At 30.1% G+C, this 27,560-nt stretch overlaps 1 protein-coding gene across 3 annotated transcripts in view; it reads right to left on the minus strand.

The window, feature by feature from the left end:
- LOC120771168 (KNR4/SMI1 homolog) overlaps positions 1 to 23,027 on the minus strand; it is a 56,622-nt gene extending 33,595 nt beyond the window's left edge. The window contains exons 1-3 of one of the 3 annotated variants that reach the window (XM_040099052.1): positions 22,870 to 23,027; positions 22,620 to 22,802; positions 8,487 to 8,498 (exon numbers count right to left, since the gene is read on the minus strand). In XM_040099052.1, the coding sequence (XP_039954986.1) occupies positions 8,487 to 8,498; positions 22,620 to 22,638 (31 nt within the window). In that variant the 5' untranslated portion in view covers positions 22,639 to 22,802; positions 22,870 to 23,027. Of the gene's footprint in view, positions 1 to 8,486; positions 8,499 to 22,619 lie in introns of all 3 variants that reach the window. The other 2 variants (XM_040099053.1, XM_040099055.1) reach the window with 2 other exon arrangements.
- Between the last annotated feature and the right edge of the window lie 4,533 nt (positions 23,028 to 27,560).

Raw genomic sequence — 27,560 nt, forward strand, 5'->3', positions numbered from 1 at the left:
ATCAATGTACTATTAACAAACACTAAAATTTAAAAATATATCAAAATAGTACATAAATACATACATACAAAAAAAGCATAACGGAAAACACCTTTTCTTCATTAAAATATTTTCAAGTTTATTGCTTGCAAAACAGGAAATTCATATGGTGCAACGAAGTGCATCCGGTGAATAATTAACTTTTACTATTGTTTTGGTAACCACATTCTTAGGCATGTTGTTGTTGCTATATATTTCTTAGCACTTGCTTTACAAAAATTCTCCATAAATAATTTCCTTGTATACACAAAAATTGAAAGGAATGCTTGGGAAATGCATTGCAGCTGCATTGCTTGGCGGCAAAGAAATTTATTATAACTTTTTTCGTTTGTTTTTGTTGTTTTTATTTAATCACATTCCATTTAATTGGCTGCCACACCCAAATTCAGTGGAAATACAAAATTTATTTGGGTGAATAAGCATCTTTGGTCAAATATTATGTACGAACAAATGCTCTGTATATATATTTATTAAAAAATATTATCATAATTTCCAAATATGAAATATACATATACATATGTACACACATATGTATGTATGTATGTGTGTTGGGTGCTAGCTTTTAATGAGGCGGCGACCCACAATTGATGGCTTTGGATTAATCTCTTTAAAAGTTCGAGTATTTCGTGGAGTATTCACAGGTATTTTTGGTGATTAAAAAGTCCTCATACCAATATTCCGAATTATGTATTTAATCAGTTAGAGCAAAACAATAAACTCGAGTTTATCAGTGAATTTGGTGTTTAACATTAAAAACTACTCAAAAAATGGAGTTTGGAAAATATTATATACTGAACTATTTGCTAAATAACTAAAAGTCAAATAATAAACTCGAGTTTATCAGAAAATTTAGAGTTTAATATTAAACACTGCTAAAAAGTAGAATTAAAAAAAAATTATATATTGAATTACTTGCTAAATGACTAAAGGTAAAGTATTAAACTCGAGTTTATTAATGAGTGTGGTGTTTAACATTAAACACCACTCAAAACACGGGGTTTGAAGAAATTATTTTATGAATTATTTGCTAAACAATTAAAAATAAAATATTAAACTCGGGTTTATCAATAAATTTTGTGTTTAATATTAAACACTACTCAAAATCATGGGGTTTGAAAAAATTAATTTAACTCACTATAAACACCACCTTTATTAGTGTTTCGTTGTAATAATATTATTAATGAGCTAAAAGTAAACACTAAACTCGAGTTAAGGAGCCACTTAAACATTAAATACTCTTTCAAAATAACGAAAGTTGTTTTGTACTTTACTCTGACTCGCCTTAATTGCATTAAACTCTTCTCTAAAATAAGGAGTTTGACAATGAAATCATTTAACTCTTCTTTAGCACTACTTTTTTGGTGTTTTGTGATATTAATTATGAGTAATTGACTAATAGTAAAGAATAAACTCGAGTTTATCGGGAACTTTAGCATTAAATATTACTTAAAAATAATGGAAATTATTTTAGGCTTCGTTTTAACTCGTCGTCTTGTTTGGTGTTTAAGAGTAAACACTGCCCAAAAATATGGAGTTTTAAGAAAATATTATTAAACTCTACTAATTTAGTGTTCAGTTGTGATATTACTTTCATAACATTAAAGTTAAACCATAAACTCGAATTTATCGCCCACTTTAGCATTAAATACTACTAAAACATTATGAAACTTTTTTTTAGCTTAATTTAACTTGCCTGAATAGATGTTTAACGTCAAACACAGCTCAAAAATATGGATTTGCAAAAGAACATCATTAAACTCGCTTTAAACACCACCTTTTTTGATGGTTTTCGATGTGAATTATATTTAATTCGACGAAGGTAAACCATAAACTCGAGTTTAATTGCGGCTTTGGCATTAAATACCACTTAAAAATCACGAAAGTTTTTTTGTGATTTGTATTAACTTGCCCTAATTAGTGCTTAGCGGTTAACACTGCTCATGAGATTTGAAAAAGTATGCTTAAACTCGCCTCAAACATCACTCTTTTTGGGTTTTATTGTGGCATTTTTTTAATGCATTAAAGCTAAAGCATAAACTCGAGTTTAGAAAATTTTAAAATTTAAGAAAAATTATGTGAGTTTCCCCTTAACTCGCTTTAAACACAATTTTTGGAGTTTATGACGGTACAATACTGTTTTATGTTTGGAGAATGTTAAATACCTCAATAAAATTTTAATAACAAATTTTTTGAATTTCTTTTTATTTCACCTATACGCCTACCTATTCATTTTCTAACCACCTCCTCTCACTATTTTCATTTTCGAATTGCATTGAGTTCGTTGAACTCGCGCCACCTCCATTGCATTAGCTTTGCATGTCCGCTTTGCTTGTGTGCCCAATTTTTTCATGTCACTCACAAGCACAACCACACATACCCCTGCCACGCCCTTTTTACACAAAACAAACCAAAAGGAAGCTAATGTCGACCCACATGCTCTACGGCTTGCAACAGCCACAGCGCCTCTGTCAACGTCACCGTCAGCTCTTCACATCGTTCACCGTCAGCTATTTGTAGCTTCACAGCACTAGCAACAACAACACGCAGCCTCTTTTTGTTATCTTCTGCTCAATCGCTGTGGCAAGTCGCTTCACCACATAGTTTATGCACGTATATATGTATGTATGTATGTCGAAATTGATTCTTCAAGCCCATTCGTCATCGCCCCCCACAGCACAGCAGCGCCGTTGCTTAAGTAATTTTCTCGGCTGCTTAATTAGAGAATTTGGAATCTGTGTCGCCTTAATTGTTGTTATTTACAATTTTCCTTTAGTTTTTTTATCTTTTTTTTCATTTTTATTATTATTTTTTATCTTTTTTTCTATTTTTTCCTTTTTATTTTATTTTTTTATTTTTTTATTTATTTTTTTCATTTCTGTTAATTCGTTGGCTCTGCTTTATTTCCGTCACCCGTTCATTGTTTATTTTTCTTCACTTTGTGCTTTATTGTTGTTGTGTTGAATGCAACACTAACTGTACATTGTCAATTATAATTTATTTCTTGTTTTTGTTTTGTTGTTGTTTACGTTTCTTCATTTCCTCCGCCACTTAGGTGTGCGTGAGTTGCATTTATATGCTTCAGATTACCTTAATTCAGCCGGTTTTCGTTTCAAAAATTAAATAATTTTCACTTTCTCTATTTTTGGCTCATTATTTACTACAATTTATTTTCTTTTGCTTAAATAATCCGCTATAATTCAATATTTGGCAAGTGTTAATCAACTTAGCTTTCTTTTTTTCCAAATCAGAAAATGTAGAGTTCGTTGACCAATATAATATTTGGTTTGTTTTTTCGAAAAGTGATCAGCCATACTCGTATATGAATTAGTGTTTTTGAAACAAACGGAACTATTCCACAAATTAGCCAATGAGGTCTCCTGAAGAACTGATGGTGTTTTATCAAAAATTTTGAAAAAGTTATGGTGTAATACTAAAAATTATGAAGACTTTTTTCTAGGAGATATGCTAAGTTTAGTAGATATGCATAGGGTTATATAGATAGATTGATAGAAAAATTGGGACTATGATCTATTCTGCCCTCTTCTTTATCATAGCCCCGCATTCTGAACAATTCCAGGCGCCTGCTGGGAGCGACTGAGGTAATGTGATCCCTGTCTACGTAGATGGAACCTATGGCCTTGAGCCTGTTTCTATAAATTGCTGGACAATCCAGAATTAGTTGTTCTAGAGTTGCCTGTTCCATGTCGCAGAACCGGCAGTTTGAGCAAGAGACTTTGCCTTTATTGGACAAGTTTTTACTGAGCTGGACAATCCAAAATGAGGTGTTCTAGAGTTTCCTGTTCCATGTCGCAGAACCGGCAGTTTGCGCAAGAGACTTTGCCCTTATTGGACAAATTTTTACTGAGCTGGACAATCCAAAATTAGGTGTTCTAGAGTTTCCTGTTCCATGTCGCAGAACCGGCAGTTTGCGCAAGAGACTTTGCCCTTATTGGACAAGTTTTTACTGAGCCCACTGTTCCCTGTATAAAATAGGGTTAACTCATTCTGTATATTTATGTAGCTCGCTAACTCTTTTACTCTCGAATAAATTTTTTCCTAATTGTAAAATAAAAATCCGGAAAAATAGACGAGATAAGGGATATTTCCAGAGAAAAAAAATTTAGAGTTTCGTTAGCCTTCTTAATATAATATATCTGTAATAATACTTAACCACAGGATAAATAACAATATTTATCTCTACGAGATAGAAACCTCTAGATATATCATAATAAATGACATAATAAAGTTAGTAATAAAGAACCTTCCCATTCCCACGACAGTCCGGTGCAAGTAACCGGAACGTACCCGGTTTATTATCCAGCGAAAGACTGAGAACTCGGCACTATTTCTGGAAATTACTTCAGGATTGTATTCTGCCGCTACAGCAACAACATCCAATAGAGTAATTTAAGTATTAATCTACTGAATAATTTTACACAATTTTATTTAATTGCTTGGCAATAAATAAGTTCTCGCCTGAAATCGGAAATAATAAAAATCAACTATTATTCACACAAATTATTATCATTTTTTTCAGTCGTTAAGGATATATGCCTTCATTTTTAAATCAGAAGTGAAGCAATATTTTACATAAAATATCAATCGCACTGACTCAAAAAATAGCCAAAACATATCTCGTCTAAGTCTTCGCCTCGTTTTACAAATAAAGATATTAACATCTTAAGCCCCGTTGTTTCCAAAGTTGTTTTCTTATCAGTAAATCCCTCAATTTATAAATAATTAGGCTTAATTGAGGCAATTAGCCAAAACTGAAGACATTTAATAGCCTAGGCTTCAATTTGAGATAAATTTCTAACAGAGTTTTGTAAAAAATTTATAACTTATAGCTTTAAAAACTCGGGTTTATAGACAATTTCAGAATTCAGCTATAAACACTACCAACAGACAACGAATTGACTATGCTATTTTTTAACTCGCTTTAAACACTACTTTTGTGGTTGTTTATGAATAAATGGAAGTATGCTAATAACTTTAAAAACTCGGGTTTATAGATGATTTCGGTGTTCAGCTATACACCCCACTCACAAGCAACGAATTTACTATGCGATTTTGTTAAACTCGCTTTAAACACCACTTATATTAGTGTTTATGAAAATGGTGGTGTTCAGCCATAAACACGAATCACAAATAACGAATTTACATTACGATTTTCTTTAACTCGCCTTAAACACCACATTTTTATTGGTGTTTATGATAAGAAGGAAGGTTTTTAATTACTAACGCTGCGGGTTTGAGTTTTCATATGCGGACATTTTTTAGTTGCTGTTAGCTATATAAACTCGAGTTTATTGTTTTTTTTTTTTTGATGTTCAGTTATAGACCTCACTCACAGGCAAGTTTTGTAGTTTTTTTAAGTACTCCTTACACACTACTTTTATTGGTGTTTATGAAAACGCCGAAGACTTCTAATGGCTGAGGCTGAGAGGTGGAGTTCTCATGCGTGTAACTTGGAGGTACTCAAGCGCTTAAATGCTTATATAAATTTATAATACATATTTTTTTAAAGAACTGACAGCTTTATAAACTCGAGTTTAAGGTCTTTGTTGATGTTCAGCTATACACACCACACACAAAAAATGAATTTACTATACGATTTACTTTAACTCGCCTTAAACACTACTTTTTTTAGAAAATACAATTTTTTCAAGAGAAATCTGCATATGAATGACAAATTACTATAAACTCAGAGTTTTAAACCCCCTCAAAAGGCAACACTTGTTTATTTTCTTTTTAACGATTAAATTTTAACTAACCTATATTATTATGTACATGAATATATGATAATTAATGTATATGTATACTTTTTATAATATTGACGACTAAGCTAAAGCGAAAATGTTTAATATTTTTTCAGTTTCAAGTATTATATTCAATACACAACCACAATTTTGAAAGTAAATAATACCGATGACTTCAGCTAATCTGTCATAACAAATTCAGCAAGTACCTAAACTAAATGACTCATACAAATGATTATCTAATACTCATATTGAGGCTAAAAATTTTGCTTATCTTGCAAATATTTTTAAATTTCAAATACTATATTTAAATGATTTGTTTTCAAATGTGTGGAATATAGTAAAACGCAGTGATTTTTACATAAAAAGTCAAACAAAATTTGAACTTGAAAGCGATAAGCGCGCAACTCAAGCAGCATGAAGTAGATAATGCGAGTTGTGGGTAGACGTCAGATTTTTCTTTTTAAACGGGTATTTAATTAATATTTTGTGTTTAAATATTTATATTAATTTTTTTTTTATATACAAATTTTATTAAGTCCTCATATATTTTATTAATTTTTATAACTCTTTCGATTTATAAGACCATAAAAATTTATATTTGCTGTTAATTTCTGGGTGATACTACCAATGATACTTCTTAACATGTAATTAATAATACATTTTTATATAAAAAGTTAAAAGGGTTTAAACATTTTTGCACATATTTTCAATTTAATTTATAACTAGCTAACATTTTTTTTGTAAGCCCCTTAAACTCGTCGTTATAATGATTTATTGTTGTTTTTTTAACCGAGTTCTTTACGTTGCAACTTTTTTGCAATTTTTTTTTTTTTAAGACAAAATGTTTTATTTTGGTTTTTTTTAACCGAGTTCTTTATGTCACATTTTTTTGCAATTTTTTCAGTGAATTTTCATGGCAGGCAAGTACATATAATATTATATCACGCCTTTAACAATTCTCACAATTTTTAAGTGTCTTTTTATAGATTTTTTATATTCGCCAAATTTTTCGCAACAAAGAATATTTTGCTATTTATACATACACTCTTTCTATTTTTTATTTTGCCACATTTCTAGCAAAAATTGTGATTTATAGATGCTGCTTTTATAATTGTTCGTCTAAGCATACATATGTGCTCGTAGATGCCATTCTAAGCAGTAAAGAAAGCCGCAAATCTTCAAGCAAATAATAAAATTATCTAGAAACTGAATCTATTCCCTCTAACTTATAGGCTCAGTAGCCGCAAAAACTTGTAGCTAGATAAGATAGACATAGCATAATATTCATTAGAGTCTTAATTTGAAATTTTTTCCGAAGGCACGCATATATAGTTAACAACACATATATATTCAAGATCTTTCTTCAAATTCGTATTTGAAACTCATATCTAACCATATTCCTCAACGGAAGCATTCAACGGAATCGAAAAGGCGATCTTTGATCTACTACTACAAGCGTACTAACCTACCAAACCTACATGATTTGACAGGCCAGAGTTTTCAAAAACTATACCGCCTAGACTTAAAGAAGAAGGCACCACTACTTCGAAAAACCCATATTCAGAACGAGACTTTCAAATAACTTTAAATTATGTTCCGAAACGATCGAGCTTCGGAAGGCAGTGACAATTAATGACAATATTCTCAAAACTTCCCTGCGTCGCTCAGAAAATAAGTAACACGACACTAACTAGAGGTTAGGATCGGTTATACGGCCGATTGTCACGACATTCATAGACCTACTGCTTCTTAGTAATGCCTGATTGTGTTTCAGTTAAATTTGAGCTAAAGTACTCGTCATAAAGGATGTCAACACTTTTTGCGAACTTTAAGAGCGACTTGATATCTAATTTTGATACTTCAGCTGTTCCCTTCAACAATGAAGCTCTTACATATCTAAGACGAGTTCCATTCTCTTGAACAGCGAAACTCTTACTTAAATATCAGTAGAGTTCTAGATAATGCTGGAAAGAAGCATAGAGTGTTTCAGCAACTCTCTCAAGCCTACTTCGATGCATTTTCTTCATCTATCATCGTTGCTTACGCACATCCGGGTCGTATGTGATCTCAGTAGGATGTGACCTGTCATTAGGCCAATAACCGTCCTATAGTTCTTTCGATAGTCAGACCAAGCTTCGTCAAACAAGGACAGATCTCTGAGTGAAAAAGAATTCTCATAGCTTTCCTGCATCGACCAAATAATAAGCAACATGAAACTAACTAGAACTTAAAAGAGAAATTCTACCCAACAGGCAATAACAGATAGTACGGTACGGATAATATATTGCTTCAGAACTATTATCCGTACCAAACTATCTATTATTGCTTCAGAACTATTATCCATTGCGAGGTTTCGTATCAAAACACTAACCAACACTTCGATCTTTGTTCCCCAAAGTACTCTCACTATCAAATATATATTTTGTGCTTATTATGATTCCTTAAAAATTACCTCTAATACTTTCTTCAGTCACAAATTTTAAGCTTCTTAAAAAATTAGTTACCAAAAATTCAGATTTCAATAAAAAGTTTCAAAGAACGAAAAGCTAGCTAGTGCGTAAGTGTTCTCTTCGTGTTAAATGCTTGAACGCTTAGAACATAGTTATGTGTTAAGAGAGTATAATTTTCGAGATGATTTCAAAGACAGATTAATGCTGAAGAAAGTGTGTTATAAAGGGTACTTACATTTGGAGCTGTCTGCGTGTTTGAAACGTTTCAGCAGCGAAAAATTAAAGAAATTCATTTAATGTTATTTAGAGTTATTTAGATATTCGAGAGAAAATATTAAAAAGAGTATATTAGAAAGAGAATATTAGAAAGAGTATATTAGAAAGAGTATATTAGAAAGAGAGCGCATAAAGAGATTTTAAAAATTGTGTTGAAATTTTATGAATTTATGAGTACTCATGTGGTCAGATAAATGTCTCATACAACAATCGGTTAGATGAAAATCGCAACAAATTCTGTGGTTTTAAGGTAATTTGAGGCATTTCCTATAATTTTTTCTAGCTACATTTAAGTGACCGCAGGCGTAAATGGTTTTAAATGAAACCAATTTGATGCACTATGTTATAAAATACTAAAGATTATATTTTATATGCTTAAAGTCTTAAAAAAAGTCTTTTAAAAAAGACTTGCTATAATTTCTAGCTATAAATATTATGGCTGTGTGAGATATTTCATAGGTAATATTAAAAATGATGGTAAAATCGTTTAATTGTGGTTACTTAGAATTTTCTTGATTTGCTTTTTTTTTCAATTTTTGCGACTGAACAGCGTTTGCGGTTTGAGAAAGCAAGGAGATGTTGGCGTAAAATGGCATAAAATAGAGTTTTAAAATATAAAAAAATGTTAAAACTTTTATGTTGTACTACGAGTGTAGAGTCGTGTCTAGCGATGTTTGAGCACTAAGCTATTATAATGCTTCTGTGAAAGAGACGTGAGACGTGGCTGAGCTGTGTACGTGCAGTTTGTGCGTTGTACGTTTACTAGTGGAGGGCAGTGTACGTTTTATGAGCGCGTTTTTATGACAGTGATTTTTTTTATTGTCTTTCGCTCATTCGAAAAGTTTTCGTGTTTTTGTTATACTAAAGAACAATATGCAAGTATATAGGTTTTTAATAAAAAATAGTTAGAAATAAATCTTTAAATACTTTGTCATTAAACTGTGTTTTATGGAAATTATTTAAATAAGATAAAAAAATATTCACATAAAATTCAATTTGTTAAAATTTTATTTCAAATTAAAAAATCTAAAAAAAAAATATTTTTGTACTCGCTTATATTTTTAAATATTTTAATTTGAGCTAAAAAAATTTGAAAAATATATACATTTTTATATTTACTTGTATTTTTAAATATTTTTATCCGATAGAACCAAATTTTAATTTTTTATAAACTTATTTTTGTTTCTAATTCAATTATTATATTTATGAGATATTCTAATTGCGTGCCCTGACTATAATAATTACTACTACAATGATGTTTATTGCTATTATAAAATATATATACACATTACAACAATATTTGAAAAATAAAATTAAAAAGTTTGTTAATAATTTTTTTTATTAATAAAATTGAAACATAGCGTTCATATTCTTTAATTATTTGAAAAATTTATATTTATTATATAAAATTTTTCCTTTTAAAAATCCTAAAATATACAAAATTGTACTAACTTATATTTATAGTTTTCAATTTGGCACAAAAACTTTAATTTTTTTAATAAATTTATCTGATTTTATAGTTGCCTGATAAAAAATAAGCAGCTAGGTTTCTAATAGTAACATTATTATTAAAATAAAATGAATTTTTAATTGTTAGATACTTAAAATTTTATGCAAAATAGGCTCTTTATTTATTATAATTCTTTCATTAGGAAAAATATTTTTTTTTGTTTTATCACTACTTAATTTGTATTTTATTATTATTATTATTATTTGTTTTTTTGATTTTGATTTAATAATATTTTTTTTTATAGAAAAAAGCATATTTGGTTATTTTAATACCGTATTTTAATTACTTTAACAATTTAAATAATTTCTTATATTCATTTTGCAGTTTTTATTGCTTTCTTGTTTTTTGATTTAATAGAAAATTAAATTTCTAATTTAATAATATTTTATTTTTATTTGATTTTGAATTTATAATATTTTTCTTATAGAAAACTTTATTTGTAAGCATTTGAAAAATAAAAAAAAAACATTATTGATCTATTTTTTACTAAATTAAATATAATAAAATATTTTATTAATTTATTTTTTTTTTATATTGTTTTACAGTTTTTAGTTTTTGTTGTTTTTTTTCACAGAAAATTTTATTTTGAAGCATTTTTATTATATCTATTATTTTATATATATTACTATTAATTTCTATGTAATTTGTTTTTAAGTTAGTCAAATAAAACTGATCGTTAGTTTTTGAAACTAGTTGTAGTGATATCAAACATTGTTAAAGTTTTAAAAATGTTTGTAATAAACACAAAAGCATTCTTAGCTATTTTAATATTTTATTTGTATTATTTTACTAATTTAAATTAGTTTTAAAATTTATTTCATAATTTTTATTATTTTTTTGGTTTTTTTCGTATAAACATTTTTTAAGCTTTAACAAATAAAAAAACTATTAAAATTAAATTTTAAATATTAATAAATTCATTATATTACATTTTTATATTTTAATTTAATTTTATTTTTTTGCTATTTTTTTTATAATATGGAAAAGTTTAGTTTTAAGCATTTAAAAAAATTAAAAATAGTTTTGGAATTTATAATAATTTTATTTTTATTTGATTCTTTTTATTTTTTTAGTATTTTTTAGAGAAAATTTTGTGTTTAACATTATATATATTGGTTTTTTAATTATTATTTATTTTTTATTATTTTTTTATTTTAATTTTATTTTTAACTATTTTTTTGTGATTTTTTTATGGAAAATTTAAATTATTATATATTTTCTTTGATTATTTAAAATTTGATTTTTTTTATATTGTTTTTGGCTTTCTTTTTGTGGAAAGTATTTTCTATTTTGATATTTTAATTTTTATTTCATTTATATTTGGTTATTTGTTATTTTTATTTTTTAATACTTTGCTATTACAGAAAAATTTATTTATAAATATTTCAAAGAGTACAAAAATACTTTGTTATTCGGTTATTTTTGTTTTTATTCGTTTATTTTTTTATTTTAATTCATTTATTTAGCTTTTAGTGAAAATTTAATTTTTAAGGCTTTAAACAATATTTTCCCTTAATTTTATTTTGTTGTATTTTAATTTTTATTTTATGTTATTTTTTTATATAATAAATTTGTTTTATAACTTTTTATTTTTTTCTTTTAATATGAATTAATTGCATTATTTTTTCTTTCTTGTTGTTTATATTCATATTGTTTTGTATATATATATTTTATTGATCATAAAATTTTGGAGGTGTAAAATTATACTATTTAATTCATTTTGATGTATAAAACTTTAGTTAATTAACTAAAAAGTTAAAATCATTTTTGTTATAAATTTCGTTCCACTTTATGTCTTTTATAGAAGTTTTTGTTTAGACTAACTGCAAATAAACTCAAAACATATACATACATATGTAACTATTTGTATACACATACATACATACATACATACAAAAGCATTACTAATGCTTCCTGCATATAAACTTAATTACTATTTATCAAAACTATGCATTAATTTCACACTTCCTCACTCACCAATTTGCAAATTAATTGCAGAATTCATGGAAAGAAATACAAAATCAGAAATAAAACACAAAACCTTTTACACACACAGGCGCTACCTAATATCTACAGACAAACATGTCCATACATACTATACATCCATACATGTAGATATACGTATATACATACATCTAAAACACAAACATAAATAAGTGCATATTTCTCCCACAACCGCAGCCACGTGCCACATTGAATTTACAAACAATTGTTCTGTAAAATTTTTGAATTGCTTTGCTTTAATTTCACATGCAGAAATGCCACGCCCTTACATGTAGTATATTACATATAAAATAATAAAAAAATACCTATATTTTTTGCTTTGCTTGGAAACTATTTTGCGTGCTTTCGAAATTTTCCAATTTTCTGCTTCAAATCGAGAAGTTTTCTTTCAATACGCTTTCGATATTTTTAATTTCTAATTTCACTTACACATAAACACATACAAATATGTTCGAGTAGGCATGTTTTAATTTAGTAAAACAATTATGGAAGAGCATTTACAAAAACAAAACCAAAATGCTAATAATTTGTGCGCAAATTCCATTTTCTACAAATGGCTGCGTGTGCGGAATTTATAATAACAACAAAAATGGGTTTTTATTTTTCATAATAATATAAAAAAAAACTTAAATACGCATGAATAAGGAAAATGCCTGCGAATATTGATTTTCAATAAGATTCACATATTTTTTTTCTGCATACTTTTAATAAACTTAATAATTTGTTGAATATTATTATATTTTTTATTTAAAAAAATTATTGGTTTTAAATAGATATTTTAATTTTTTCTTAAAATAAATTTTAATTTTTTTTAATTTTAGCTCTAATTTTTTTTTTTAATTTCGAAAATGTCTACTATAAATCTTAATATTTTTATTCTCCTGCACATATGTATATATTCTATCTATTTTAAATACACTCAATATTTTGTTAAATATTATTATTATTATTTAGTTACAGAATTATTGATTTTAAATAGATGTTGGACTTTTTTGTAATTTCAGTTTAATTTTTTTATTTTTTCTTATTCTAAATTGTTTTTGTTTTTACATAAAAAAAATAAATTTGTTTTAAATACTATGTTTTACATATTTACATATACATTTCCTGTACATATTTTCCACATCGTACGTACCTCATAAACAAATCAATTTGATTAGTATTTTAAAATTTTGTGATTTCCACATGCGTATCTCCACACACGCGCCAAATTCCAACGAACTCAAAATATGAAACAAAATTTTAAATATTTTGAACACTGGTCTTAATAATTTTCACGCAAATAAAACATGTTTTCATAAACAATAATATACATTAGGGTGTTACTAAAAAATATATTTTTCCTAATCTCAAAATATACACCGATATTACCGCAGACGAAAATAATACAAATCATTTTTGGTGCTGATTAGAGATGACTGAGGTGTGACACACAGAGATCAAAATTAATATTTTATGTGGAATTAAAAAAATATTTTTAAAAATTTCATTCATATTTTTTTATCGAAATTTTACTTAACAAAATTTTTTCCTAGAATTTTTTTATACATTTTTTCAACCATTTTTTCTTACATTTTTTTCATCAAAATATTATTCAGCAAAACTTTTTTCCATCAAAATTTTTATGAATCTTTTATTTTATCCTTTTTTTCCTTCAAAATTTTTTTCATCAAAATTTTTGTCATAATTTTTTTTTATCAATTTTTTATTCACACATTTTTTTAAATCAAACTTTAAAAAGAAACCTTTTGTATAAATTTTTTTCTTCCACATTTATTTATACAAATTTCTTAAAACAAAAATTTTTTTGGTAATTTTTCCTAAAAACTTGGTTTCACTACTTTCTTCCATCAAAATTATTTTTCAACAAAATCTTTTTCATTAAAATTATTTTTCAACAAAATTCTTTTTATCAAAATTTTTTCATAATTTTTTTATCAAAATTTTTTCATAATTTTTTTATCAAAATTTTTTCATAATTTTTTTTATCAAAATTTTTTCATAATTTCTTTTATCAAAATTTTGTTCAGCAACGTTTGTTAAATGAAAATTTTATTCAACAAGACTTTTTTATAAAAAATTTTTCTTCTAAATTTTTTCATCAAAACTTTTTTTCATATAAATTTCTCATTCATAATTTTTGTTTGAAATCTTTTGTATCCACATTTTTTTCATAAAACTTTTTCACTCTAAGTGCCGAAATGTTATAGCTATAAAAAATTAATTTATGTAATACCCTAATGTTTATAAATATTTGAAAGTTTAGGTATCAGCTTTCGTCAAATCTTTTCTCAGCAAAATTTTATTCATCAAAATATTTTCATACATATTTTTTTCATTAAATTTTTATTCCATCCAAATTTTTTCATCAAAATTAATTTATCAAAACTTTTTTCGAAATTTTTTTCATTCAACATTTTTTCTTTAAAATGTTCACGGCCGTATACATCAAAAGCTCGCGCCTTCATTCAACATTTTTTCTTTAAAATTTTTTATCTAAATTTTTTTTCATCAAAAATTTTCACCCAGAGTGCGGGGACTTAATTTAAATATAAGAACTTAGTTTAAATACCACAAGCACATATTATCATCCAATTTTTTTATCAATTTATTTTCCATCAAAATTTTTTTAATCAAGTCTTTTTCAGAAAAACTGTTCTTCATAAACATTTTTTTATCAAAATTTATTCATCAAAAATTTTTTTTTCATAAAATTTTTTTCATAATTTTTTTTTCAAAATTTTGTTATCATAAACTTTTTTAAATCAAAATTTTACTCATAAAAATTGTTTCCATCAGAACTTTTTTATAAAAAATTTTCATCAAAATTTATTTATCAAAACTTTTTTCCAAAATTTTTTTCACAAAACTTTTTCACCCAAAGTCCCGAACAGTTATAACTATAAAAACTTAATTTTAGTACCATCCTAATGTTTATAAATATTTGAAATTTTAGATATCAAAGCAAGCACACGCACCCTCATACGCAAACAGTGCAAAGATCATAAGTATGCCGAGTGATTTTCCGATTTCTACGTTGCTAGGCACACGTAAACCTTGGAATTATAATTATAGACATTCATATATAAAATAAATGTTTATAAATATTTGTTCTCTAGTTCATACATTACACATATACATATCGCATATAAATATGTATATTTCGCATCATTTTTATTGCTTTAGTGTACAAACTGACCGATCCAATATAAGTCCTTGTATGGAAAACTGTTTTATTTGAGAAGATATCTTCACGAAATTCGGCATAAATTACTCTAATACCCTTTATGCTAGCATAAATGCATCCGTGAAGGGTATTATTGCTAATGTTGTCGAAATTTACATTTTTTTAGTTGCAATGGCACCCAAGTTTAAAGATCTTGTCTCTCGTGCTCTGCATTTACACGTGCCTTAAAATTCTTTCACTTATCAAAGCTTAACATATACATACAAGTATATACATACATAAATATATCTACACGCACAAGAACTTTTCGTTGAAATAAAATTTTGAAATTCCATTAAAAATTGCTTTCAAAGCGCCATTAATGCGCATTAAGTGCCTGCGGGTGTGGCACTCGACATTGTAGTATGTATGTACGAATGTGTGTGAGTGTATTTTCTACATAAACATGCACTTAGCTACTAAAAAAAACTTCATCTTGCGCTTTCTAACACAAGATCCATAAAGCAATTGAATAGCAATTTTAAAACCACAGGCAGACATGGGCACATGCACACAGAAACATAAATACAAATACATACATACATACAAAAAAAATCATACATACACATACTTCCTACATTCCTAAGTGCATACATACAGTCAAACATATTTACATTCCATTCAATAATACCGTCTACCATCTGGGGTCGCACGCACCGAAGCCACTGTTTGTGGTCGCCGCATTGTTGTTGATGACAAAATTAAATAATTAATATTAATTCTGAAACATCACTCAAGTGGTCACACGGGCTACTCGCTCGCTGGCGAAAGAGTGTGAGTTGTATTTTTAATGCGATTAAATTGAATTGTGGCAATAAGCCGGCACTGTCATGATACCCCAGCGTATTTCTTGCACAAGGGTATTATGGAATTGATGATTCTAACGAACGTTGACGAATCTAACGATTGCTTATAACGGCAATCAAGATGCGAGAGAAAATATATACAAATGGATATAAAAGAGAGAGAGAGAAAGAAACACATTTACTTCATGAAAGAAAGGAAGAAGGAATAGATTTTATTCAAGAAAGAGAACGAGGAAGAGAATAAATTTTTACATAACTACTGAATGGGTATATGCAACCCTGTATCTAACTCCCTACATGTGAAAGAACTTAAAGTGAAGACGAAACTGCGATATCCTAACGAAATTTCATTGAAATTCTCTCTGTTTCTTATCTCTTCGTACTAAAAAATTACAAAATCTCTCTTAAATTTTCCATACAATTCAGATCTTGCTGAAATTATACGGTTTTAAAATGCTACAGTTGGTTTTATTGTATAAACCCACGCACTTCTCCACAAAAAAGCCTATTTTGCCCAGATAATTTAAAAACCATTGAAATGGCTTAAGGAAGGACTTCAAGTGAGTGAGTTACTTTAAACAAATGTATGTAGAACTAGAGAGTATTAATAATAGGCTTTAACCTTCACTGGGAAAGAATATTGCACAAAGGTGAGGTCAAGGAGGACTAAACGCAACGTAGAATTTCAAAAATCTTTAAAAGAGCTTCCGCGATCGTATTCAACTGTATCAGACATTCCAGGCGAATTTGCCCTGAAGCTGCACTTTTAATGTTCACGAATATTGAAGCTGCCTTTATGCCGCGATGTCTGAATTTGGTATCCCCGCAAAACTAATACGGCTGAGTAAACTGACGTTGAGTAACACGAAAAGCTCCGTCAGAATCGGGAAGGACCTCTCCGAGCCGTTCGCTACCAAACGAGGTTTCAGACAAGGCGACTCCCTATCGTGCGACTTCTTTAACCTCCTTCTGGAGAAAATAGTTCGAGCTGCAGAACTAAATAGAGAAGGTACCATCTTTTATAAGAGTGTACAGCTGCTGGCGTATGCTGATGATATTGATATCATCGGCCTCAACACCCGCGCCGTTAGTTCTGCTTTCTCCAGACTGGACAAGGAAGCAAAAGAAATGGGTCTGGCAGTGAACGAGGGCAAGACGAAATATCTCCTGTCATCAAACAAACAGTCGTCGCACTCGCGACTTGGCACTCACGTCACTGTTTACAGTCATAACTTTGAAGTTGTAGATAATTTCGTCTATCTTGGAACCAGCGTAAACACCACCAACAATGACAGCTTAGAAATCCAACGCAGGATAACTCTTGCCAACAGGTGCTACTTCGGACTGAGTAGGCAATTGAGAAGCAAAGTCCTCTCTCGACAAACAAAAACCAAACTCTATAAGTCACTCATAATTCCCGTCCTGCTATATGGTGCAGAGGGTTGGACGATGTCAACAACTGATGAGTCGACGTTGCGAGTTTTTGAGAGAAAAGTTCTGCGAAAGATTTATGGTCCTTTGCGCGTTGGCCACGGCGAATATCGCATTCGATGGAACGATGAGCTGTACGAGATATACGACGACATCGACATAGTTCAGCGAATTAAAAGACAGCAGCTACGCTGGCTAGGTCATGTTGTCCGGATGGATGAAAACACTCCAGCTCTGAAAGTATTCGACGCAATACCCGCCGGGGGAAGCAGAGGAAGAGGAAGAGCTCCACTCCGTTGAAAGGACCAAGTGGAGAAGGACCTGGCTTCGCTTGGAATATCCAATTGGCGCCACGTAGCGAAAAGAAGAAACGACTGGCGCGCTGTTGTTAACTCGGCTATAATCGCGTAAGCGGTGTCTACGCCAATTAAGAGGAAGAAGAGGTCAAGTAGGACTAAACGTGTTGTGTTTTGAACTGGTCACAAATTTATTGAGACGGTTAACACCAATATCAGCCACTTCGCTGGGTTCGCCAAAGGTGTGTTTAAGCAAAAAGTATCCAACGATATTTAGCCGCAACGAGTATAAATCTATTGGACAGTGCCCAGTCAGAACTAATACAATTGTGGGGTCTTGCTTGCTTGCTTGACTTCTTTGCTAAGAACAAGTAGTAGTTCAGAGGGGCTGTTACGGCTCTTTCTTGGCGAGAATAATTTCACAGTCGCACAAGTTTTGGTTTTCGAGCCGCGCTTGCTAGGCCAACTGAAGGTTGTTAGGTATATATTGAGGTATATAGAGTATATCGGAAAACCGACTCGCTTTCGATGCCCAAACTAGTCCCTCAATTTTGAAGATATCGATCTGAAATTTGGCACACCTACTTTTCTTTTCAAACAGCTGTTTATTTGTTGGAACCGCCGATATCGAACGACTATAGCGTATAGCTGTCATACAAACTGAACGATCGGAACCAAGTGCTTGTATGGAAAACTTTCTCATTTGCCGAGGTATCTTCACGAAAATTGGCACAGATTATTGCTTCATACAATTGTACAATCGCCAGAGAAATTGTTCAAATCGGATCACTATAACATATAGCTGTCATACAAACTGAACGATTAGAATCAAGTTCTTATATGAAAAACTTTTTTATTTGAAACGATAACTTAACGAAATTTAACGGGGATCATTATCGATTACAATGGTATAATCTCCAAAGAAATTATTCAGATCGCACCACTATAGCATATAGCTGCCATACAAACTGAACGATTAAAATCAAGAACTCATAAGGAATTGTTTGTTAATTGAAGGGTATTATAGCTTCGGTGCAGGCGTAGTTAGCCTTTTTTCTAACTTTTTATTTGTTCACAGCTGTCTTACAACATTCAACAACAACAATCTATTTTTTTGTTTTTATTTTTTTTATTAAAAATTAAGAATTCATTAAGACTCGTTATGAATGTCGTCATAATCGCTGTTATTTTGAATATCATGTTATGTTTGTTGTTGTTAATTTTTTTTCTAACTGTCTTACAGCATTCATTACTCATGCTAAGTCGGATTTTATTGATCATACTCGTTTTATAGTTTTTTAGCATATTAACTTTTTATTTCCATTCACTTTATACTAAATTTGTTTCTACATTCTTGTTATTGTTGTGCCACCGCAAACCAATGAAGTCATACAATAACCTACAACACAACAGAACACACAAACAACATATTGTAAAACAACAACAGTGGGGGCCAAATTATAATGCTAACTCGCTGTTCCCGGCGTGGAGGAGGGGGAGAGGGGTTAAATGGCACTCAGCTAATTCACCACACACACATATGCATACATACATATTATATAATCAAGTATGTATGTATATACTAGTAAGTATGTATATTTGTTGTTGTTGTTAAGCAGTTTGCTACCAATGATGACATAATGCAATAAAGAATATGAGCGCAGCACGTCGTCGGCAGCGAAGTGTAGTCAACTCCGTGTCACGAAGGCGAGTGAAAGAGGAATTGTTACTATGCATGTGTGTGTGGGTGAGTGCAAGTGGAACTGTTGGCTGAAGGTGCATCCTTGAGGCGGGCAAACAAAGTGGAACGAACAAAAACAGCAAAAAAACAACAACAACAAGTTGCAACATTGAGTCGCAAAAGTAGCGAATTGCGGAAAATAACAACAACTCAGCGTTAAAAGAGAAAAGCCCATAAAATAAGCAACAAAAACGAAAGTGTGAAAAAAACTGAGAAAGAAAAACTGCAAACTGCAAGGAAAATGTGCAATGCGCCATATTGCACGGACGAAATGGAGCCTAGTGAAGTGCAAACACACACACAAAAACAATTTTTTTTTTTTACATTTTTCTTTCCGCTTTCCAACTATTAGCCTTTCGCCAATAACTCAACACCCACTCTTACAATTATTTGCCGTTATGTATGGATTTGTGTGTCAAATACAAATTGACCGCGCCTGCTTGGCAACATGTTGATAGATGTATGTTGCTGTATAATTGCACGTTTCTTTGCTCTATATATATGTGTGTGTGTGTTCAAGTGTTGTCCGTTTTGTTTATACAAGTAAAATTTCAAATCAACACCGTTGTGCGAAATTGTTGATGTTGTTTTTGTTACTGAAATTGATATAGTGGCATGTGCGAGATGTTGCAGGTGATGATGGTGATGTTGCTATTGGCCAATTGCTGTGTTCGATGACTAATGCATTTCATAACAAGGCTATATATATTTGTATATACACATGGATGTATTTTATGTATGTACATATGTTTGTTTTTGTGTATGTAAGCTGGAGGTGTGCGTTTTCATAAATTAAAGGCAATGTTTATAAAATTGGTAGACCTAATTATTTGCATGAAAACAGCTTGAAATATTGTATAATAATATTTTTTATAAAGAAAAAATTGCAATACAGAATAAATTGCGGCAATTAAAAATTACTTCTTTACAAAATATTTATTTAGAATTAATTTTTTTATGAAAATTTATGTTGAAGTTATTATTTTTTACTTAAAAAAAGCTTTTTTTACATCAAAAAATTTTTATTATAATTTCATTAAACACTTTTTATTATTTTTTTATTTACTTTCATTATTTTTAATTAATTTTTTATTAGTTCGGAAAAGTATTGCTTTAACTGGAGCTTAAATAATAATATTTGTAATAAAAAAAATAATATTAATACAGAACAAATTTTTGTATTTAAAACTATTTTCTTTATAAAATATTTATTTTATAATTATATATTTTTATAAGAATTTATTTTTAGCCAAAATCTTTTTGATTATTTTTTTACTACTAAAAAAATTATATACATATACGTATATTTAATTGGCTTTAAATAATATTATTTTTTTAATAAGAAAAAATAATGCAGGACAAATTGCTGCAATTAAAAAATGTATTACATATAAAACGTCCTTTAGACGTATTTTTATTATAAGAAAATAAAAAACAAAAATCAAATAATTTTTACTTGAAATATTTTTTTTTGACTTATTATATTTTCGGTACCTAAAACATAAAATATTGCTTTAGCTGAGCTCTAAAGTCATGTAATTTCGTTTTCACTTAAATAAAAGAAATTTTTAAAAATAGTAGGTTTTTTAAAAAAAAATTAATATTTTAAATTTAAATTTTTAATTTTTTGTTTAAATGAAAGCAATTTTCAAAAAAAAAACGAGTAACTACGGGAAAATATATATAGTATTTTTCAAAATTTGTACTATGTATATTTTAATAAAAAAAATAATTTTAAAATTAAAAGGTAAAAAAAAATAAAAAAAACGTTTTATCTTTATTCTATATATTTTATATAAAAGAAAAAAAATAAAAACATGTTTTCATAAATTATGTTTTTATTTTTTTTTTTTTTCAGATAAATAAAAGCATTTTTTAATTGAAGGTTTTTTAATAAAAATTTTTTATTTTTTTTATTTAAATCAATTTTTCAATAAAATTTATAAAAAATAATTTTGTATTAAAAAATCGTACAATTTATTAAAAATGCTTTAATTTAAGTGAAAAATTCAAAAATTTATATTTAAAAAATTATTAAAAAACGTATAATTAAATACAAGAGTTCTTGTTTAATATTAAGTTAATTTAACCGTTGCTCACAAAAAAAAAAATAAAAAACATGTTTTTATTTTTTTTCTTTTATATAAAATATATAGAGTAAAGATAAAACGTTTTTTTATTTTTTTACCTTTTTTAATATAATTTTATAAAAGTAAATAAAATAAATTTTTATTTTATTTTGAATTAAAATTTATTTGTTTTTTTTTATAATAGTAATAGTAAATTATAATGTGTAATTTTAAAAATTTTGTATATACTTATATAATTTATTTATTTCATTTTATTATTTAAAAAAATATTTATTAATTTTATTAATACTATTACTATTTATTAACATTTAATTTTTGTGTTTTTGCTTATAATATTTTGCAATTCATTTGATACGTACATTTTTAATGATACATACATATTTTTTCGACACTTATCTATATATTATTTAGATTTAGTTTCCATTATAAATTTTGTTATTTTTGTATTAATTAAAATTTAATTTAATTTATTTTTACTTAATTTAATTTTATTTTATTTTTTGTTTTTTTTTTCCTTTATTTTTTATTATTATTTTCTTATTTTATTTTTTCACTCTATTTTATTATTTTTATTTTATTTTTTATTATTTTTATTTTATTTTTTATTTTTTAATTTATTTATTTTTTTGTCAAAAGTATTTCACAATTCATTTGATATGCAAATTTCTAATGAAACCCACAATTTTTATTCTGCACTTATTTAAGTATGTAACATTTTTGAAATTTATGTTCCATTATTTAATTTTCTTGTCAATAATTATTTATTTTTCAATTGCATTTCTTAAAAACAAATCCGATTTCATCAAAAAATAATATAAAACACTTTTTCATGCACTTTTAGTCTTATTTTGCAAACTAATCGAAAAAAAAACACAACCTAACCTCACTTTCCAATTTCAATGCAAGTTACGCATCTTCTGCCATTCTTTAAAACTAATTTTAAAAAAAAAATTTTTTTTTGTTTTATATTTAATTATTCGCACATTACCTGTGAATGAGCTGAACATCTTGTTGCTGTTGTTTTTGTTGTTGCGGTTGCAGTTAAAATTTCACAAAAATGCGAAAATTGTCTCGCTTTGATTTGCGCTGTTTCGCTCGCTAAAAATTCGTCGCAATTTATTGCGTGGGCGGTCTAGTTATATGGGCGTTGTTGGTTTTGTTGTTGCTGTTGCTGCAAAAGGAAATTGACTTTCCAAACACACGAATTTCGCAATATTTTATATGTAAAATGAATTTACCGCACAAAACTGCGTTTTAAAGAAAAGTACACTTCTTTCTTTTTTAAAAAAATAAATTTTTCAAAATATTTGTTTTTGTTTTGATTTTGCTTGAAATTTTCTCAACACGGGAATTAAATCGACACGTACCACGTTGCTAATTGCGTCTAGAGCCGTTGGCAGCATAAACACGATTGAAGACATTCGCTGGCTGTTGAAGAAGTTGCTGCTGCTACTGCTGCTGGCGCTGCCGACGCCGACGCCGACGCCGCTGTCGTTGTGTATTGTTGACGGCAAAAACAAAGGCAAAATAAAGTAAGAACACCAACAAATACAGCATGTGCGCATTAATCACAAAATACCAGCAGTAGCAATAGCAAGCATGTGCGTGCGTATGTACATATGCATGTGAATGTGTGCGTGTGCGCCAAAGTGCTTTTTTAGGCCCACCACCAGCCACAGCAGCAGCCAGACGCTCGCTCGTGGTTTTTCGTTGCGGCGACGGCATGCATTTTGTTGCTGTATCGGCATCTTTCGGCTTAACTTGTTGTTTTTGTTATTATTTTACTTTTATATTTTTATTATAATTTTGTTTTTGCGCATTGACTTTTATTTATTGTGGAACGCATTGCCTTTGGCCTCTCCAAAAAGCGGTCGTTCCCGATTTGTTTGTTGCCAACCTTTTGGTGCTTGGCGACTTGTTGCTTGCGTTTGAATCATATAGCTGTGCCAGCAACATGTTGCTAGATCGCTGAAACGCATACTTACTTACATACATACATATATAAATATTTGGATGTAGAGGGTGCATGTCTATTAGCCGGAGGTTCAAAGTCTACTAAATCCAAGAAGAGAGCGAATTTAGCGCCGCAATACATTATAGATACCGTTATAAAATCCTCAAAATAAAATTCCCGAAAATTTCGAAACATTACCGATTTGTGACAGAAGATGGTTAACCTTTGGTATGGACTAGCCTTTATTGAGCTAAGCTCAAACTTCTCACAAAATAGTAGAATGTCATCTGATTAATTTTTACTCGGACTGTTATAATAAAAAAATGTTGCTAGCATTGTTGTAGTGGTTATCTCGTCCCCTATTAAGTGATTAGGTGGTTCAGATTGGTCTGATCAAATTTGACCCGGACTGTTCATGTATTTTAATAAAACATAAAATGTTGTTAGCGTTGTTGTAGTGGTTTCTCGTCCCCTATTAAATGATTAGGTGGTTCAGGTTGGTCTGATCAAATTTGACCCGGACTGTTCAAGTACATATTTTAATAAAACTTAAAATGTTGTTAGCGTTGTTGTAGTGGTTATCTCGCCCTCTATTAACTAATTAGGTGGTTCAGGTTGGTCGGATCAAATTTGACCCGGACTGTTCATTTATTCTAATAAAACAAAAAATGTTGTTGGCGTTGTTGTAGCGACTATCTCGTCCCGATTAACTGATTAGGTGGTTCAGGTTGGTCTGATCAAATTTGACCCGGACTGTTCATGTATTTTAAAAAAACAAAAAATGTTATTGGCGTTGTTGTAGCGGTTATCTCGTCCCCTATTAAGTGATTAGGTGGTTCAGGTTGGTGTGATCAAATTTGACCCCGACTGTTCATTTATTTTAATAAAACAAAAAATGTTGTTGGCGTTGTTGTAACGGTTATCTCGTCCCGACTAAGTGATTAGGTGGTTCGAGTTGGTCTGATCAAATTTGACCCGGACTGTTCATGTAAAACAAAAAAGTTGTTGGTATTGTTGTAGCGGTTATCTCGTCCCGACTAAGTGATTAGGTGGTTCAGGTTGCTCTGATCAAACTTGACCCGGACTGTTCATGTAAAACAAAAAAAGTTGTTGGTATTGTTGTAGCGATTATCTAGTCCCCCTGCTGTGTGGTTTGACCCCTTCTGAGCCATTCACTGGACGGGAGTCGGTGAAGGTTTGAATGGCCCTTAGTTTCGTCTCTGAAGTCCATTGTGCCCGAAGTCTGGTTCGGCGTACTGGACGATGTCGTCGACGTAAACGAGGAAATACGAAGGCGGCCTCACTTTAAGCAAAGGATTGCAGGTATGGTTTCCGCGAAAACTGTTTAGAGAGGAGTTCATAATGTTCCTCGGCCTCACTATAAAAGTGTTCGACTGGAGACATCAAGAGGCATCCTGTAATCGTACGAGGTGCAGTATTATGAAACATCTGAAGCTTTTTCGCCTGTGTTTCATCCAGGCGATCATATCGGCACAGACAGTAGCGGGGAGAGGACACCATCTGCTTTGTTTAATTCTTCTTAGGTTAGAATTTTGTCCTCGAAACAGTTAGATGATTGCCAACCGCTTAGGTAGTTCTTGGTGCACCTTTTCAGCTTTGGACGGAGCATATATTTGAAAACAAATCTTTACTATCACCTTCAAAAAAGACTCGTTTTGAGCCAATCGACTATTTAGGAAGAAAATTCACTGTATTTCAAAGACATACGCTACAAGAGAGATTTTATTACTCGAAATATTACATACGAAAACAAACTTTCTTTGCAAATAACCCTGATTCTATATGGACATATGGAGCATACTACAAAATAGGTGTCATATTCACATTTTAATTACATAACCTGTGGAGGTAGGATGTACCTCGAGAAACTGCTTATTCACTTTTCACAATCCAATCATTTTCGTTTATTTCTTGCCCTTCTTACCCTTCTTCTTGCCTTTTTTACCTTTCTTGCCCGGTTTCTTGATCTTCATGCAGGCATCGATATCAGCCTCCTTCACCTGCACGCTCTTATTCGGCTTGGGCGGTGGTTGTGTGATCGGTTGCCTAGGCAGTATCAGCTCCATTTGCATATATTCACGGCGGGCACAAGGTCCAGCACGCTTACCTACCTCGACCAGGTATTTTTCGTACGGGATGTGATGTTTCACCATCTGCGGAGAGCGCAAGTATGCATAGGCCATGGTTTGGGTTTATTTTCTAGTTTCTTTGCTGTATTGTCGTAGAAGAGGCTCGAGGTAAAGCGCTTTGATACACACATAAATTAAATATGAATTTTATAAAGAGCTTGTTAGGAATGATTTTTACTAAAATTTAGTATTGTTATTAATTTTATTCAGCGTTTAACACAACGCCTTTTGATTGTCTTATTTTTTTTTATTTGTATTTTTTGAAAATTGTCAAATATTTCTTGAATGTAAAAAAAGGAAACAAAATTGTAACATTTAGATTGGAGAGAAATGCATCGAAAATATATCGGAGTTGCGTATCAACACAAAATCTCTACAATATGAAGTGGATAAATTTCTTAAATCGGCATTAACGTGTATAAAAGGAGTTTTTTTATGAAGCTTTAACTATTGACTCTGTTTCTCGGGATAGATCTTTGATTTCATTCCCCCCAATGAGGGGATGTGCTTCTGGAGGCTATTATGAGTTTTTCCGAATATTCAAATTTTTGTAAACCGTTTCATGATTAACGAAGCTAGATTCCGAACCCATGTGATCAAATTACTTCAACAAAAGTGAGATTTTATTTTAAAACAGTCAAAATAATAAAAAAAAAGTGGTTATTTACCGAAAGAAAGAGTCTTTATTAAGTTAAATATAACTTAACTATAACTTAACTGACAGATGGCTGCTAACCGGACATTGAGAAAACGTCCCTCAACGTCTAGCAACGATTGTCGAAATCTCTTACTTAAAAACGGTCGCCAATATTGCATTCCCTTTCGAGAGAAGTATTGGATAGTGCTAAGGTGGATAGGGACAACGTTCGGTATGTTTAACGTGGGCACCTGCTGACAACAGCCTTACACAACGGCGCTCAAAAGCACAGCGGATCAAATCAATGCGTTGATCAACACTATGAAAATGCCAGGCATTTTCAGTACCAATTAGCAGTGTGGAATGGATACACTAATTACCTTGGTAGGGTTCGAGGCCCATATAAAACTTCTGCCGTACATTGGGATCGGCACCCGATTGTAATGCAACTCCAGATTCAACTGACAAAGTCTCAGTTATTCCCGTATTTGGGTTTTAATCACAACCAGCACGATACTCCCCGAGGAGCCAGACCGCATGACCAGGTTAGAGCAAACTCCAAGGGCTCCTGCTTCCGTAGTACCAGAATTAAGTCTTGTGGACAAGGACACAGTGACAAGTATCTATACGTATGGGTCCAAACTAGTTAATCGAGGGAAGTAGAATCGCCTTCCAACTACCACACCGCTGCAATGTCTTCCAACCAAAGATCACAGCAATTGGAAAAACCTTCTTGGTCTGAAAAAACTGTGTTCACAACAATAAATATATTTATGTATATAGATAGGCAAGTGGCTTTAAAATCACTAAGGCATTTAGGATTTTATTGAAGATAATGAAGCAGTCTTTTAATCTCTTAGCAGATCTAACATCCTATTTCACGGTAAACCTTCAGTAGGTTACAGAACATAGTGATATAACTGTAAAGCAGATATATTAGCCAGAGCAGATACCACCCTTAGACTCATCATTACCAGGCAATCGTGGCAGCAATGGAAAACTCGGCACATGCCGACTATTAAGACTCAAAATGGAGGTTGCCCAAAAGAAATTTTGTGTATTGATGAACTTCATCAGAAGCGCAGTGCGGTTCATAGAAAATATAATAAAGTGAGAGAATTTTAGTTTGGGTGGTTTAACAAAGGGCCTCCTAACTTTAACCCACCTACTAACCAAGCTTTCTTTGAG

Source organism: Bactrocera tryoni, chromosome 3, assembly GCF_016617805.1.
Source record: "Bactrocera tryoni isolate S06 chromosome 3, CSIRO_BtryS06_freeze2, whole genome shotgun sequence".
Lineage (NCBI taxonomy): Eukaryota > Metazoa > Arthropoda > Insecta > Diptera > Tephritidae > Bactrocera > Bactrocera tryoni.